At 34.5% G+C, this 18328-nt stretch overlaps 1 protein-coding gene across 4 annotated transcripts; it reads left to right on the top strand.

Moving 5' to 3' along the window:
* The first annotated feature begins 2774 nt into the window (after nt 1–2774).
* Nucleotides 2775–9546, top strand: LOC130996936 (probable E3 ubiquitin-protein ligase LUL4). 4 transcript variants are annotated; one of them, XM_057922220.1, is made up of 6 exons: nt 2808–3509; nt 4411–4909; nt 5377–5479; nt 8433–9156; nt 9228–9306; nt 9422–9546. In XM_057922220.1, the coding sequence occupies exons 1-4, from the start codon at nt 2962–2964 to the stop codon at nt 8507–8509; spliced, it is 1227 nt and encodes a 408-aa protein (XP_057778203.1). In that variant the 5' UTR covers nt 2808–2961; the 3' UTR covers nt 8510–9156; nt 9228–9306; nt 9422–9546. The 4 variants fall into 4 exon arrangements, with proteins under 4 accessions (XP_057778205.1, XP_057778203.1, XP_057778201.1 ...); XM_057922218.1 differs by having other exon boundaries at nt 8430–9156; XM_057922222.1 differs by lacking the exons at nt 8433–9156; nt 9228–9306; nt 9422–9546 and adding an exon at nt 5575–5830 and having other exon boundaries at nt 2775–3509.
* The last annotated feature ends 8782 nt before the right edge of the window (nt 9547–18328 follow it).

Below are 18328 nucleotides of genomic sequence, written 5' to 3'. Positions count from 1 at the left end.
TCTTTGATTTTGAAGGATTTAATCAATGATTATGAAAAAAATGAGAAATAGATGTGAAAAAACAGAGGAAATTTTTTTCACTGATGTATAATTGATTTAGATACAATTAATTTTCTGTTGAGCTATATTTTTTAGGAATTTGCAAAACGATAATATGATAGTGATTTTGTATATTTATTTTTAATGTTCTTAAATTCACAACTAGATTTATGAATTTACAATTAGATCTATGAATTCACGACCACATTTATGAATTCACAACTTAATGTTTTTAAATTCACAACTAGATTTAAGAATTCACAACCAGGTCGATGAATTCACAACTTAATGTTCTTGAATTCACAACTAACTCGATGAATTCACAACTTAATATTCTTGAATTTACAACCAAATCTATAAATTCACAATCAAAATAAATTACAATTTTAATTGTGAATTCAAACTTTAAAAACTCAAACTCACAACTACTTGAATTCACAATCAAAATAAATTCTAGTTGTGAATTAAATTCAGGTTGTGAATTCGACTGATTGTGAATTCACAACCAACATAAATCTGGTTGTGAATTAAATTTTGGTTGTGAATTCGTTTGTTGTGAATTCACAACCAAAAAATTCTAATTGTGAATTAAATTTTGGTTGTGAATTCGACTGGTTGTGAATTAAATTTTGACTGTGAATTCGACTAGTTGTGAATTCACAAACAAAAAATTATGGTTGTGAATTCGACTGGTTGTGAATTCTCAATTCACAACCAGTGTGAATTCACAATCAAAATTTTTTGGTTGTGAATTCACACTGGTTGTGAATTGCGGGATTTTTTAAAGGGGTGATGTAAAGTGGACATTTTTTTAATTTTTAATGTGAAGGGTATTTTGGTAACAGTGGACATTTTTTATGTTTTTTATTTTAGTGGACATTTTTTATCTTTACAATATGAAAGTGGCCATTTTAAAAATCCACTCATAATAAAATTTGATATTATGAAAAGGTAAAAAAAAGAGTAAAAATGAAAATAAAAATAAAAAAGAATTGAAAAATAGATTCATTCAAAAAAATGAGAGAAAAGATAAATTTTTTCTAATTTTAATCTTTAAATAAATATAATATTTACATTTTAAATCAAATATTTATGTAAAATATATTAAATTAAAGCTCTTATCTTGATCTTTACTTTGATATGCAAATTAAATATTTTATAATTATTCGAATTCACAATTTTAGAAAGAAAAAAAAAACGTATAGTTTACAAATAAACCTTCAATTTTATTATAACTACAAAATTGTCACTCATTTTGAAATTAAATTGAAATTTTGACTTTTTAATTTAGTATAGATATACACGATAATGGACATATAAAATTATTTAAATATATAAATTAAGTAATACTTTTATTGAGGTAATAGAAAATAGAAAACCTAGGGAATAAAAATTGGTAAAACTATCACCATCCAAAATTTCTGCATTAGTCCTTTCATATGAATTCTCAAAATTTTATTTTTCAAAAAAAATAAATCAACAATCACTAACATTTCATTAAAGATCTACTATAAATTAACAAAATAAATTTAAAAAAATTATAGAAATCATTTACGACCTCAATTTATTAAGTATTTCTTCAACATCTTATTTGTAATAGGTTTGTAATTGTTGCTCGACCAATTCATCATTTGATATATTTGAATGTTGTTGGACAATTCGTTCATTAAATAATATTCGCTACGTCCACGAAAGAATTTCCCATTTTTCCTTTTTGGGACATCCACAAAAGAACTTCCTATCTATTTTTAGACTATATCCCACCACTTATAATCCTCTTACTTTTTCACTTTTCACAACTCTCAATCTTAATTAAAACACATTTTCACCACTCCAATACACTCAACTACCTTTTATCCACTCTCAATACACTTAACAATATTTTTTCTTAAAACTCGTGCCACTCCCTCCTAAGAAGTTCTTTCATGGACAGAGGGAGTATAACATTTCATATCTATATATGATTTTTGCTCAATAATTATGTAAATAATTGAACGACAAATTAGAGCAGTTTTTTTGTGTAACACCTTTTTTTTCATTTTTTTTTACCTAAACTATAACCTTAAATTCCTCTTTATTTTACAAATTGCCACTCAAATCAATTTCAAATTTAGAACTCCCTTTTTAATATAGCATAGATGTATTTTTTTCCCCTCTATGTATATATAATTTGAAGACACCATACCAAGATCGATCTTTTCTTTTTTTAGGAACAAAAACAAAATCACAGGGCATTAGATTATATCATATTAAGCTTCTTTTTCATTGAGTATCGAATCCTATAAACTCGTTATCCAATTATGATGAGTTCTCCATTATATATGTACAAAGTTAGAGTAACATTGTTCTTTCCTCTCTAGTTTTGCTGATAAATATGATTATTCCAAAGTTGCCTCTACCCTACTCATTGCCATTGAAATTCAACAATTTTAAGCAGTAATTAAATCATTTACAAATGCCTCGAATTCAAGCTCAATTCTCTCTCATGACTTCATCCATCGACAACCTTTGACCGTCTCACTTAAAATATCAACAAAATTTAGATGATTATTCCAAAAGTACAATCACGACTGGTTTTTAAAGTTTTAATTCAAAATGACAAAATTTGGTTGTATATATATATAATCTAGTTAGAAAAAAAAATCCAATATGTACTTTTCTTGCAATTGTTACATCATTCTCAAATATAAAACGTGTATAAATCTTTCAAAAATCCGAGTACACACATCACACACGGTTTTGTTTATTTAAAAGGAAAACAAAAAAAGTAGAAAAAAAAAAAGTCGCTCCAGCCAAAGGAATTGCATAGAACGTCAACTTATTTCAATTTTCAATTCTTTTTAAGTATTTATTCCTCTTTCCAAACGTCAAGTTTTATTCCTCCTCCACCTCCGCCGCCCGCCGCCGCCGCCCGCCGCCGCCATGGGCCTCTCCTGGAGCAAAAGGCGCCGCCACGAGAATCAGCAAGCCCCACCCCCACCACTACCACTTCCCCCACCCCCTCCCACCTTCTCCTCGTCAAACCCCCCTCCGCCACCAACTCCACCGCCCCGGGCCCCGCCCCCCAGCAGCTGCAATCCAGCCACAACCAGCTATGCTTTCGCGGCCAACGCCCCTCATTCAGCCGCCCCCTATCCCGCGCTTCTTCCGCCCCCTTACGCCCCTCCCCCGCCGCCGCCTTACAACTACAGCTACAACTTCTCCGGCTACTACTCGAGGCCCGTCCATATGATGGGCCACCACAACTACCGCCCCTATTACGTCCCCCAGATCAGCGGCTGGGGCCCCTCCGCCGCCCCCCTCCCGCAGCTGCCGCCTCTGCAGCCCGCTCCCTATGTGGATCACCAGAGCGCCAAGAAGGTCAAAAACGATGTCAATGTTCACAAAGACACCATTAGGCTTCAATTGGATGATCTCTCTCCTGATTGCCACTTGGTTACCTTCACTTTTGATGCCTTGGTTGATGGAAGGTAGATTCCAATTTCCGGTTTTTGAGTTCGGAATTCGTCTTGATGTTGATTTGCCCTTTTCTTTGATAAGATTTTTTTTTCTCTTTAGCCGGTTTTGGGGATCCGATCTACATTGATCGGCCTAATTGAATTGTGTAGATTACTGATAAAACAGACTAAGAAGTTGATCACTTGTAGCTAAGAGTTAAATCTTTCTGATTGGCTTAAGCTTATCACTGCAAATATTTGATCATCAATTGGAACGAAATAGGTTTCTGCACACTTTTAGGTTGTGTAACTATAGTGGATGCCTTCTTTATGCAGACCGCGTATATGTCATTTGTTTCTATTTGCATTTCTATATTAGCTTAAGACTGTTTGCGAAAATCGGCTCAATTGCTTCATTTTTTCTCTCTGTCCCAAAAGGTAATTTCCTGCATGAATTTGACTACGTATCATGTCATTTCCATTTGGAGTTGAAGGTAGAATTTTGCAATACCAACGGAGTTGCATTGCTGTCTGATGTAACTGGAGATTTAACTAGAATTCGTTGCTGTTCCTGAACCGTTAATAAATGAATAGCAGACAGCTTGAATTAGCTTCACATGAAAAGTTTCTTAGGTTAGAGGTGTGTGTGTCTCAGCATCTACATAGATTCTCCCTTAAACATGGGGGAACTTAGTCACCTTCTCTCCATGAAAAGTTCAACTGCCCAATCCCTGATTGAACTTGTTTTTCCATAAGACAATCAAATGAGTCTTTGATGATCTATCTGTAACATCTTAGGATCTGATTCTTTTGCTTAAAAAGGTTAACTATAATGAAATTGAGTGGATTCTTAGTTCCTTATAAAACAAACAATACAGTGTGGAGAATAAGTATTAAGTGATTCTTTAATCTAATGTTACACTTTTTACTGCAGAATTACTATCTTCTATTTTGCCAAGGAGGGAGAGAACTGTAAATTCTCTCCAGTTTATCCAGAGATCGTGCCAGTTAAAATTCCATTTCAGAAAGGACTAGGACAGAAATTCTGCCAACCTTCAGGAACTGGCGTGGACTTAGGCTTCTTTGATACCGATGACCTGTCAAAGCCTGTTCCAGAAGAAGATATCTACCCTCTTGTAATTATAGCAGAGTCATGTCAAGCATCGACACCTGTGGATGAGGGTTCAAAAGATGAAGCATCTCCTCATGCTCAGATCACTCAGGCTGTCTTACAAAAGAAGGGTGACGGGAGTTTTCAAGCGAAAGTGATAAAGCAGATTTTGGCAATTGATGGCGCACGCTATGAGTTGCGTGAGATTTTTGGGATAAGTGATTCAGGTGAAGCTTCAATCAGCAACGTGGAATCGGGAAAAGAATGTATCATTTGTTTGACTGAGGACAAGAACACGGCTGTCTTGCCCTGTAGGCACATGGTAATTTCCTTAACTTCAACCTCTTTGTGTCTGTTCACGGACAGTGGATATGCATATAATAGGAACAGTGTGATTGCGCAATGAAACGAGTAAATGAACTTGTGGGTGCTGAAAATTCGTCCAACATTAGTTTGATCTAGTTTAAGTCAGAATCAAAAGAATTGTTTTTCATTGTTTTCCACCTTGTCTACTATCTGGGAATCTTGTTCAAAATATGCTGATCATTGAAACCATTCCTTACCAACTAGAGATTCTTCAAAATGAATTAACCAAGCTGGAAAACCTCCAAGAATCATTGTTGCCCGCCCATGTAGAAAAAAAAACCAAAAAGAATGTTTTTTAAGTATTAAATCCTGGTTGCAACAATGAAACCTTTACTGGTGTCATCTGTTGTTGTCGATATCGTGTGTGCATAATGCTCGTGTTATCTATCGCTCTCCCATTAAATCCACTTTACTGTTTTGCAGTGTTTGTGCAGCGACTGCGCCAAAGAGTTGAGGGTCCAATCAAATAAGTGTCCCGTATGCCGGCAGCCCATCGAGGAGCTTCTGGAGATCAAGGTCGATGAAGGTAACCATTCCGCGAGTGCTTCTTCATTCGTTAATATGTAGGGGTGGTTTTTCGAGTCGTTGATTCATGAACTTGTTTGCATCTTTAAAAACCAGAGGGCTAATAGCTTGCCATGGCATCAACCACCAGCTTCTGTATGAATGGTAACTATACACAAATTTTACTTGTAAGAATATGATCACTTCTCATCAGGATCTGTACAGTCCATACCAAATCTTTTCTTTCTTTCTTTCTTTTTCTTATTTACAGTGTTTTATATACTTCACTAAAGCTTGTATATTTTATTTTGCTATAATTGATTTTGATTTATGATTAATGCAAAGTGTTAAGGGACTTTTTTGATTGGATTTGTGCTTGATTTTGCAACTCTTGTAGATTTTGCTTGACCTTAAATGTATTTTTAGAATGTAGTTCAAACTAGTCTCTCCATCTTTGAATAAATGTTTGATAGGGGATATATACAAAGATAGCTTAGTTATCTTGGCTTAAGTTTAACTACATGTTTGGTCTTTATTTCACTATTTAGCCGAGCTTAGGTATCCGACTGGGATTATATTTCTGGCGTTGAACAGTAGCATAGATTAACATTAGCCTCTGGTGGTTTGTGGACGGTGAAAATGTTTGTGAACGGCGCCGACATTTCGCATATGGTGATGAAGGATGGCGCGACCGGAGAGGGTTCTGGTTCTGCCGGAACACCGGGGGAGGGGGGCAACGTTTTTGGTGTTGAAACAGGGGGTGGGGTGGGGTGTTTGATGTTGAGGGAGTGGTGTTGAAACATTAAGCAATAGATGATTTTTTTATTTTTTTTAGTTTGAGGTTAAAATGGTAATTTACTAATTTAGTCTAGAGTTATATTTTATCTACCAAACAAGAATATTAATGGGTTATTTGCGTGTAAATACATAAACTTTCAGCATTTTTTAGTTTTTCCCAGGAACTTTATTTTTTGAATCTAAATACACCAACTTAGTGTTTTTCTAATTTTTCCCATGAATTTTATTTTTTCTCAAATTAATGTTGAAGTGGCCGCCGAAACTGCTGAAATCTGCTGACGTGGAACGGCGGCCCTCGGACTACGAACAACACTGTCGAGTTGGGTTTATCAAAGTCTAATTCTACCTTCAATTAGAGACATAAATTAGAAAGTGGAGAGAATTGACCAAAATTAACAGAGAATAACAGCGAGAATTGATAGAATAATGAGTTTTTTTTTTTTTTGAATAATTTGTGTTGTTTACGTAGAGAATGGGATGAATTCTATGGCTTTATTTTTTTTAAAGGGTTTTTGTTGTTTCACGCAGTGGGTAGGGAGAATTGCAACGAAAATTGATAGAATAATAAATTTTAATTTGATCGGAATATTTCGTCATGAGAAAAATCAAAAAAATACTAAGTTCATGTATTTTTAGATTCAAAAAATAAAGTTCGTGTATTTACACGCAAATAACCTAATATTAATTATCTTAAAATTATCTTATTTACCGAACACATATAAACAATAATAATCTCACTCAATCCACATTATTTTATCTAACTTTTACCTATCATGCTTTATCTCAAATTAGTTACGTATAACCGTAATTGTTAAAATAATATGTGAAACCAAATCGAAATACTATTAAAATGCGATTCGAGTTTTTAGTTTAATTCGGTTTTTATTTTTCAAAAATTAACTTTTCCATTTGGTTCAATTTGATTTTTTTTTTTTAATTGAACAAAATCTATATTCTGTATAAAGAAAGCAGTTCAACGTAACAAATTCCCGACAAAAATTTTTGACAGTTTTTTTTACAATTCACATTCAAATAAACATGGAGTTCTAAAAAAATAAAACAAAACATGGTGTTGACCAGCACAAATTTGATTCAACGTCTTTTTATTTAGGCATAAAAATTTGATTCAACGTCTTTAAATGAACAAGACAACAATCAACAATTTGTTCAAGTCTTAGATCTCATGTTTTTTCAATTAAAAAATGCTCGATCTTCACATTATTTAACATATTTCCACTGCTATTTATAATCCAGAAACAAATACTAGTATTACAATAAAAGGCAAAAAAAAAATGAAGTATAGCTCAATCACCTAACAATTCAATCGAGACGTGCGTCTTCTCTGCCTTCCCGCAACATCTGTACGATGAGGCGGCTCGATCGCCGGCGACGGAAGCCGTTAGATCGTTAATCCAGCAAGTGGGGTTACCGGATCTTTCTTATTCTCTCTGCTGCTGCTCTCCTTGACGCACAAAGAAAAGAACGCATAATGAAGAAGAAGAAGAAGAAGCTGTAGCGGCGCTGGATTCAGCTCACATACCTCTCTCTCTCTCTCTCTAAAAAGTGAGCTCAAATAAACTGTCTGCCTCTCTCTCTAGTTTCGCTTAAAGATTTCTCATACAAACACGCATGTTTTGGTGCGCTTGTGCGTTCTTGAATTTGGGGGTTTCTTGGAGTGGGGAAGTGGAATTCATTCATATTGATGCTCGAAAGAGCTAAAAAAGGGGAAAAAAAACAAAAAACAAACAAACATTGTATAAGTTTTTAACTTCAATTACGAGGATTTAACGGATTGCGAGTTGAAATCATTGCTTCTGTAAGTGTATAATTCGCATTCATGTGAGTAATCGAGTTTTTAAGCCTTACGCGCGCGCTGTGTGTGTGAGTTCTTGCCCCCTCTCGTGCTGTGTGTCGTGAACCCTAGGTAATATCGCTTCATTCTTGGCTTTAGATCGAGTCTTTTCTTTGAAAATTAGGGTTGGATCGAGTTTTTGCTGTTTGTTCGTTTTCTGTTACGCTAATTTTCGCCAATTTCTGAATTTCTTGTTTAGTATTTTGTTTGTTGATGCATTTAATTTAGTTATCCTTTTTTCTAAAGTAAGAATAAGTCTCTAAAAGATTTGTTTAAAAGGGTTTGGCTTATACTTGCATGTTTTTTTTTTGCTTACATGTAGCAGACGAATCTGATTCTACTGTTGAAAGACTGCAACTTGGAGAGAAGCCAAAAGTAAAACAATGGATGATGATCGACTGAGTGAGTTACCTGACTCGTTAATCCTCTCCATTCGACAACCCTTCTCTCCAAACGAGCCTTCACTTTGGCTGTTGAATCTTGAAAGTTTATTTATGGGGCTCTTGCACAATGGAAAGCTGCTATATTCTTCCCCTCTGATCCCATCTTGTGATATTGATTCGTGGCCCAAAAACAAGTGGAAAAGCTAGCTTTTGGTTTCGGATATAAAATTCATGGTGCACACTACTTGGTTCCACAGTGTTTGTATTCATGCTCATCAATCACAGAATTAAACCTACGCAATTGCTCGTTGAGAGGAATGTGCAGTGGAATCAACTCAAGAGTTTATCAATTAAATGTTTGGAAAAGTTGGTTTTTCCGTGTGTTTACGAATTACTGAAAACTTCAATATCCGATCTACTAGCTTGAAGATTCTCAAAATGGTCTGGTGTATTGTGAAGGCAGAGGGAGAGCTGAGAAATCTATTGAAGTTAAAAAATTCAGGTCGTGTTTGTGGTAGTTGTTTGCTATATGTCCCTTCTTTGACTACTGCAACTCTTTCTTACTTTATGACTCGTGTGGACGTGTCTCGTGAGAAAATGTTGCATCAAGTTTTTTGAAGCATCCGTTATGTTGAGAATGTGTCGTTCCCAGATTGGAGCTTTCAGGTTTCATTTCTTATTGCTTTATGTCATTCGTGGAATTAGATTTGATCTCAATCTCATGTTGCTACTTGCAGTTTCTTCAATTCCCGAATGCTGAGTTCTGCGTTTCCGACTGATGTTCTTGACATGTTGAAGAATTTAATTGTTGATAAGGTTTCTCTTTACCACTTGAGAGTCCAACATTCTCTAACTCGTTTTAGGTTTCATATCTTTTGCTGTTCTAAGTCATTCTACTAATTCGATTTTTGGGATTCTTTCTTTTTTGCAGAATGGTTGTATGCCTATCAAAGTGGCGTACGAGATTATTTCCCTTAGTCCCTCTCTGCTACATCTAAAGACAGTTGAGATTATATATAAAAGCTACCCCTCAATATCTTCATTGCTAAAATTTCTCACGTGCATCAAAAGATGGTGCTTCAACAACTTGGCGAGGAATATAATCAGCAGTTGGAATTTTGAACCAAGCTTGTGTTTTGATTATTGATGTCAATTTGGGCAATCGATTTATGGTACAATGAGTATTGTTTTGTAATTATAGTTATAGTGAGATATTTTTAAAAAAATGCTGCTAAAACTAAAAAGGCTAAAAATTGATATTTAATATTACTAAAATAATAAGATATAATTATTCAATAACCAACGTATTTATCTTTTTCAAAATATATTTTAATGATAGATATTGATTAAATATATTACAATAATTATTAATATCTGAACCGAGATAAAAGAGTTTCTTGGAGAAAGTGCTAATCTTTTATTAGGGGTGAGCAAATTCAAACCGAACCCGCTAAATCGACCCGGAGCGACGGGTTCGGTCCGTATTGAACCGAACCAATATGTATAAGCGGTCTGGTCTGGGTCTGTTTTTTAGGACCGAATTTTTTTTGGGTCGATCTGGGTCTGAACTCGATCGAACCCGCCGAACTTGGACCGACCCATACATTTTATAAAATAATAATTTAATTTATATATTTATAATTATATTAACAAATATATTAATTTTCACCTAAATTCTAAATTTCTAATCTAATATATATTTTTTTAATTATCCTTCAAAGTAAATAAGTATAAATTACAATCTTCAAAATATAATATTTAATTACTAAATTAAAAATAAAATATAATGTTTATAATTAACTTGTTTTGCTTGGATTATTATGTAATGGATTGATTTTAACTTTTATATATATATATATATATATATATATAGGGAGAGGTTCAGGAAAGAACCATAAATAAAAGAAGACCGGAGAACCATTTTCAGCCATTCGATCATCAAGATCTACGGTGGATGCATCATCTTGTTGGATGAATGTAGATCCTGGGTTCGAATCCTGAAGGGAGCATTTTTTTTTATTTTTTTGAGTGCATTAATTTTAACAGCGGATGCATTAATTTTTACAGTGAATGCATTAGATTTTATGGTTCTCCCGTTCTCACAAATAATGTAGTTCTCTCTAGAACCACACCCTATATATATATATATATATATATATATATATATTGCGATTTAGGATTGAGAATATTTGAGGCTACTATATGTGTTCGTATGGAATTTCTTTAATTTTAAATCTCAAAATTAAGTGTGAAAAAAAAACATTTCGGCGGGTCGGACCCGAACCGAACCAGACCCAATGTTCGGGTTCGGTCCGGTCCCGGGCCGGTCTTCTTTGAAAATTCGGTCTGGATCGATCCAACTTTTAAAAAAATTCGGTCCATCAAACCCGACGGGTCGGTCCGAGTCGTTCCGGGTCTGACCCGCTGCTCACCCCTATCTTTTATCTTCTCTTTGCACTCTTCTAAAGCATATTTTACCCGTTGATAGTAGGGTTTTTGCTTTTTCTCTTGATCGAAAACTAATATGACTCGTGCGCAGCACGGAGAATATTGTATGTTGTGTAATTTTAATATTTTATTAATAAATATAAAGATTTTTGTATCTATTATTTTTATTAAATAATACTTTATTCGTCCACGAAATGTGTACCCATTTGGGGTGGCACGAGTTTTAAGAAATTGATTAAGTGTGTGAGTGGAATAAAGAGCCTATGTTTTATTGTGAGTGAGTTGTGTGGGGTACACTAATCAAAAAAGGAAATGAGTACTCATTTGGTGGACAGATCAAAAAGGAAATATGATTACTTACTTTTTAGCTATGATGCACGGATTCTTCAAAAATTAGCATGTACGGCGAATCAGATTCTTTTGGGGTGCGATTCTCTCGGATTCTCGTCGGATTCGCACCCGATTCCCCACGTGGCGTATCTTTTAAAGCAATTTATAAAAATAAACCGGATTCGCAAATTCCATAGGCGAAATTCACATATCTCATGCACGAAAGGCCTACACAAGGTTGATTTTGATAATTTTATTGGACTAATAATATTTGAATCGTTATATTGTTGCCCAATTAACTTATATAACTGAAAATGCTTAACTTTTGAGTAAAATAAAATGTAAATTACATATAATTAATTTAAGAAAATTTAAATTGTATATATTTTATAAGCATTATATATAATAAAATTTAAATAATTATATGTATCCTTGCCGAATCGCACCCTATAATTTTTTAGAAACCCGTATCCCCGTACTCGTATCGTATCGCCCCCGCATCCGCACCCCCGCACCTATGCAACATAGCTTTGTAGACGGAGGGAGTAATAAAATATGAAAATTTTAGAAATATAAATGCAAAGAAATGTTCTATTGAGAATTCTAAATATTGTGAAAATGAATATTGACATTGAATAAATCAATAAATTATACGAATAAATCAAGGGATATTTGCCGTAAAATGCGCGAACTCTCAACAAATTCTAATTTTTCTCATGATCTTTAAAATTTGAAAGAAAAAAAATACCACCTTTTGATTTTTTTTATTTTTTTTCTAATCAATTTTTTTTAATTAGAGCAATGTACATTATTAATGTTAATTATACGATTCATAACTCTAAAATTAAATTCATATTTTGTAATAATAATAATAATAATTAATAACATAAAGTATTATTCATAATTATAATAATTACATTATTACTTGCTTAAAATAAGTTATAAATTAATTAATCGATTAAATAATAATAATAATAATAATAATAATAATAATAATAATAATAATAATAATAATAATAATAATAATAATAATAATAATAATAATAATAATAATAATAATAATAATAATTCACAATGCAAAATACACGAATCCTAAGAATGAGGAAAAAGAATACCTAACAAAAGTTAAGGAATAAGAATCCTGAAAAGTTGCACTACTTTTCTTTCTTTTCAGAATTTCTTTTACTTTTCCTATTTGATAAAAAATTTAAATATAGAAATTGAATATTTTGAAATCAGATTCTTTTTCCATGACAGAATCCATGTCAAACAAACAACCCTAGGGGTTTTCTGCTTTATTCACTTATGTGGATTCAAGCTCATCTTAACTCTTTCCAAGGGGTTTTCTAAAAAAAAAAGCTTCTTCATTTGCCTTTCTTAGTATTTAATTTGATTTTCGTGTGTGGGGTTTTCAAATTAACATCTTTTACACTAAATTAATTTCATTAATAAGTTTTGCATGATTTTTATCCGGTCGTCACGAGTCTTGAGACGACATTCCCAAGTCCCACAATTTAGCTTGTCTAGCAAAAAATACTGTTCAAACCCTTCAAAAAAAAAAAACAATAGTACTCCCTCCGTCCCACTTGAAATGTCCTGTTTTTCCTTTTTGGGTTGTCTCACTTCAAATGTCCTGTTTCTTTTTTAGGAAAAAATAAGAGATAATAAGTGTCTAATTAACTTACTAATTTAGTCTTAATTTAAACCTTAATCTCTCTTTGTCAAGCCCAATTTATTTCAGCGCAAATAAGGAAATGAATCTCGCTCTCTCCCAACCCTAAATCAACGGCATCTCCTCTCTCTGACAACGCGCCGCCCTCTATTCTCTCACCCTCCGTTCGCCGCCCTCTGTTCTCTCACCCTCTGTTCATGTCGCCCTCCATTCTCTCATCGACGGTTCACGCCGCCCTCTGTTCACCATCATGCACGGAAGTTCTCTGAACCCTAACCTATCGGATTCAGTCAGATCGTCGGAGGTTACATCGGATTAGTCAGATCTCCCTCTACTCACTATCACGCATGGAAGTCCTTTGCTAAAATGATGAGGAAACGTCTGAAGCTGTTGTTCGAGGATCCAATTCCGGTCGTCAAAGCTGTGGAATCAGAATATCCACCGGAGGCGCCAACATGGTCATCCATGGGGAGTCCATGCTAAGGATCTTATTCCCTGCCTTCTTCGAAATCCCTAACTGCTATGGTGGCTGTAAAGAGATTCCCTCTGTGTATGCTGAAGATTCGATGGAGCCTCTGTTTGTGAAGACGATACGATGAGTTCGTTAGAAGAGCTTTCATATCTGCCATCTATGTCATTTTCGGATTATAATCCCAATAATTTCCCAGTAAGCACAGGGGATGTGTATGAAGATATATGAGCATTCATGGCACGGAAAGAGCTGTTGCTGAACAGTGCAGCTAAATGATCTACCTTCAAATTGGTGATTTCTAAACCATCTTGTTATTGTTGAATTTTGTTATTAATTGTGAATATATTTTCTGTGGTTCAATTCTAGCAATTGATTGTGGCTGAAATGATGATTTGTTGGGAACTTAATGAAATTTCCTAATCCTAGTTTTGATGATACCAAAATCCTTAGGTTTCACTTGTAATAGACTAGAACTGCTCGAACTCAACTGTTAGAGTTCTTTTTCTAGTTTAGTTGCTGTTCTGAAGACTGAAGCCGGATGACTGAAGACTGAAGTTGCCGACTGAAGTAACGATGAAAGGCAGAGTCAAATACTGATATTTGACTGACCAGTCCAAGAATCAGTTACGACTGATTACTTAATGCGAGCCACGTGGATTCAGCGGACTGATACTAAAGTCAAGTATCAGTTAAACATTCTTCCTCAGACTAAAGCTCCAAAGCTTAAAGGAAGCCACGCACTCCAGAAGTACAGCCGCATTAAATGCAGAGATTTCGAGGATCGTCCTTTCTCTGCAGGGCCTTCCTTTTTGGTGATTACCTTTTCTGAGACGTCGTATCTCCTGCTCTCAAAGTAGCCGTTCTCACCAAACAAAGGAACCTCGAAGATTGAAGCCTCAGCAAAGTTCAAATCTATCTCCAACGGATGAATTCTTGAAGACCATTTCAGCCAACGGATTTATTCAAGACCTCTCCTATAAATAGAGCTCGAGGATCACTTCAATCTTCACCGATTCAACTACATAAGCTGAAATGCTGCCAAATTCGTCACTCGGCATTCAAAGCCATTTCAAAGTTTGAATCGAAGAAGAGAATCACAAAGCCAAAAATCAGTCACTGCTGATTACATACATTCTCTTAGAACTTAGGCAAATATTGTATATCCAAAGGTTAGGTATAACTGATTACAGAGAACTTGTTCTTTGTAATCTAGTTGGCAAGTTTTCGAACCTCTTTTCAACCGACCGAATCGAGAGTTTGAGCCGAGAGGAGTTCAGATCAGTGTTATGACTCCAAGAGATCTTAGTCTTTGTGGAAAGACATAGTTTTGTCTCAGTGAAGCTAAGAGTGAGAAATCTAACCCAGTGTGTTTGTACTGAAAATTGAATCTTCGGTTGTTTAGGTTTGCTGTGCACCCGTAAGCACAAGCCCAGTTAAGTTGTCAGTCTGATCAACTGACCGTGGATGTAGGAAGTATTTTTCGAACCACGTAAAAATCCCTTTGTTGTTTATCGCTTTCAGTATTTACTTTCCTTATTTGTGCACAAACGTTTTATCAATTGAAACTGATTAATAGCAAAGTGAAACACAAACCTTGACAACTTGCTTAATCACAAAGGCTATTTCGAAAGAAAAGTTTTTCTTTGTCGGTAATATTAATCTAATTGATGAATCTCCGGATAGTCAATAAGATTCATATTACTCCTCTATTTTATAAACTCGACTGAAGCCTAACGTGAATTAGTTAAAGTGTTCAGTATCAGTCGCCAACCAAAGTTTCACTAATCTTTTTTAACTGAAAAAGGTTGTGTCAGTTTGTTTTCGTTTGAAAAATAATCTATAGGTGTATTCCCCCCATACACCTATTTGAGACCCCAAGGGACCTAACATGATTATTTGCTATCTTGTTTTTGTGATATGTGATGAGGAGTAAAATATGCATCAGCCCAGCCTGGAACACTCAGCGCTGACCTTGAGACAATGGGAACCAGTCAACCAGGGACTCCGCAAGAAGACCGTGCAATAAACCTGACAAGAATGTCACCATGCTGATTCTACGAAAACAGGAGAGCAGCGCTGCATCCAGGGAAGGGATAAAACCAAAATGGCAGGGCTGGAATCAAAGTGGCAGGGCTGACATCGACTGAGCTGAGGAACAACATCCACTACGAGGAATGAAGGGCAGGGAGCAGGGCTGTCTTTAGGCATGCTTAGGGTCTTTTCTCACTTAATGTAGGGCAGGGCTGCGACCCTAATTTTACCGTTTTGCCCATGTTTATCTATATAAATAGAACCATTTTACCATAATGCGACTTACGTGATTCTCAATACAACAATTCTTATTTTCTTTGCTAATTGCTCTAAACTCACATTCAACGCACAACAGGTAAATCTCTTTTAAGTCACCCACCGAATCCGGACTCATCAATATGCATCAGTGATTCGATTAGGTATGAGATGCATTTGTTGTGTGTAGGTGTATGACTTTACCTTCACTTTGTTGTTTCTTTGCCGCAGCCCAAAGTCGACTAATTGTTCTTGGTGACGCTCCAAAGCGAGTCGCGACTGCCATCATCTTCCCTCTCAACGGTTTTTCATCAATGTTATTTTGAAGAAGGAATTTCACTACTTGATTTCTTTCACTAGTTGATAGATTCTTTTTTGCTTGTCATTGAATTTTATAGATTCGAGGTTGTAAGAATGTTGGAGTAAATAGGAATGAATGCTAATTTATTCTCTCTGAAATGGAATGTGTTGGATGTAAAAATGAATGCACAAAGGCTGTATTTATTGTTTTTGATTGCTAATTGACCGCCAAAAAATTTAGAACAAATTCGTGACTGTCAAATTTTTTTACTTAATGGCTGCCATTTGTTTAATTGCATCCACCGCCAAAAGTTGATTCATTAATTATTTAATGGCTGCCATTTAGTGTTTATTGATTCAATTATTTTATCATTATGCTATGTTTCATTAATTGTTTGGTTCGAAAGTTATAATTTTAAAAAAGTTTACTTTCAACTTTAAATTATTAAATGTTTTTTTGTTGGACCCACTCAGTTTTTAACTTTACAGAACACTACTTAATACTCTAATTAACTTGCTCCTAAATAATCGTGCCGAAAAGAAACAGGACATTTCATGTGGAATGAAGTGAGTAAAATATTTTAACTGTGCCAAGCCTTATCTTTATGTTGTCAGTCAGAAGTGAATCCCAAAGTGAATTTAAAATTATACATAACATAATAAATGTTAGGGCTTTAGGGTTGATTGTTATTTTGTGGAGTAATTTTTGATGTGATAAAAATTGAAAATATAATTTTTTAATATAAAAATAAGAATAAAAACTCATAAATGATATTTTTTCATATTTTTATTAGGGTTGATATTTTTTCGGTTTCCTTATACTCCCTCCGTGCACCAAAAAATTTCATATTTTTCCTTTTTGGGAGGTGCACAAAAGAATTTCCTACCTATATTTGGACTATACCCCACCACTTATAAATATCGCATTTATTCTTAATTTTTCATTTTTCATCACTTTCAATCATATTCTTAATACACTCAACAACCTTTTCTCTGCTTTCAATATATTAAGGCAATGTTTGATAGGCTTCATTAGGTGAGATAAATTATATTTCTCACCTAAACTGCCTGTTTGATAGACTACTGAAATAATGTTCCACGCCCGCTGCAAATGCAAAGCCTGCACTAAAACTACTGTGCCACTTAGAATTCTCATCCAATGCAGACCCCCAGTCCAATAATCTCCTCACCAACAGTGATTTAGATTAAAATTTCCGTGTACAATTTTATCCCTCAATTCACTTCAAATTCTAATGCTTCGTCAAATCCCGCCCTATTACAATCGCCTATTTCACAAAACGAAGATGAGTTCTGAGATGGATCGTCCGTAGACATTTGTTGAACTCCGTCGAAGGTGAGATTTCCGAAATTTCACAGGTGAGATTTGAATTTGTAAGGACTCATTTGGTTATGCAGATTTTCAATTATTCCATTCGGAATTTTGAATGTTCGAAATCAAATTTGTGAAATTAAAGATTTGTAAAAATTTCTGTCTGCTTCCTTTGTGAATTCCCTCGAAGGTGAGTCACGGTGAAATCAAAGTTTGGCAGAGGTTGTCTAGGTTTTTCTTTCTTTCTTTCTTAATCTCATTCTGCAAAATTTTTTGGGGCTCCACAAATATTGGTGTCAATGCTTTCTCTTTCATCAAAATATATTGCTTTTTATGTGAAGACCAGCATAGATTTTGAGTCTGTGTAAAAATGTGGTGTGGTTTAAAATTGGGTCTGTGTTGGGTTTAAATCACTATTTCTCTTCTCATTATTTCTTCAATTCTACAAATTTTGAGCTCCAGAACAATCTGAAATGCTCTGAATATTGTTGCTTCATGGATTTCTAATCTCAACTTCAAAATTTGATGAGTTTTTGCAGATCTGGTGTAGGGTTGCTCACCCGGTGCAGGTTGTTTTTCGTTGAGCGAGGTTTAAACTTTACCGAAATCAATCGAGGTATTTGGTGTAGATTTTTTACCCAACGTGAGGGAGATTGTCCGATTCATGAAAAATAGCTCATACTCTGGAATAGGCTGCTTTGTTTGGCTGTGAATTGTTTTTTGGTTAATTGTGATTTGCTCAATACTTGAAATGTCTTGTTCCATATTAAACGAATTGCATTGGCTAGCTGACATTTTTTTTTGTATCTTTATGAATTATCAAATATAATTTTAGTTTTCTTATTCGATTGATAACATATGCGTAATAAGCACCTGTCTTTTTTTAGAGTTTGAGAAACTACCCAATGTGTGAAGTTTGTTGGTTGTTTTCTGATTTCGGTTCTTTAAGAAGTGCTCAATTTCTGAAATATCTTCTGCCACTTTAATTTGTATGTAGATA

Source organism: Salvia miltiorrhiza, chromosome 8 (assembly GCF_028751815.1).
Source record: "Salvia miltiorrhiza cultivar Shanhuang (shh) chromosome 8, IMPLAD_Smil_shh, whole genome shotgun sequence".
In the NCBI taxonomy this organism is placed as follows: Eukaryota; Viridiplantae; Streptophyta; class Magnoliopsida; order Lamiales; family Lamiaceae; genus Salvia; species Salvia miltiorrhiza.
Note: the sequence above shows the minus strand (reverse complement) of the source record. Positions and strands in the feature narration are given on the sequence as shown.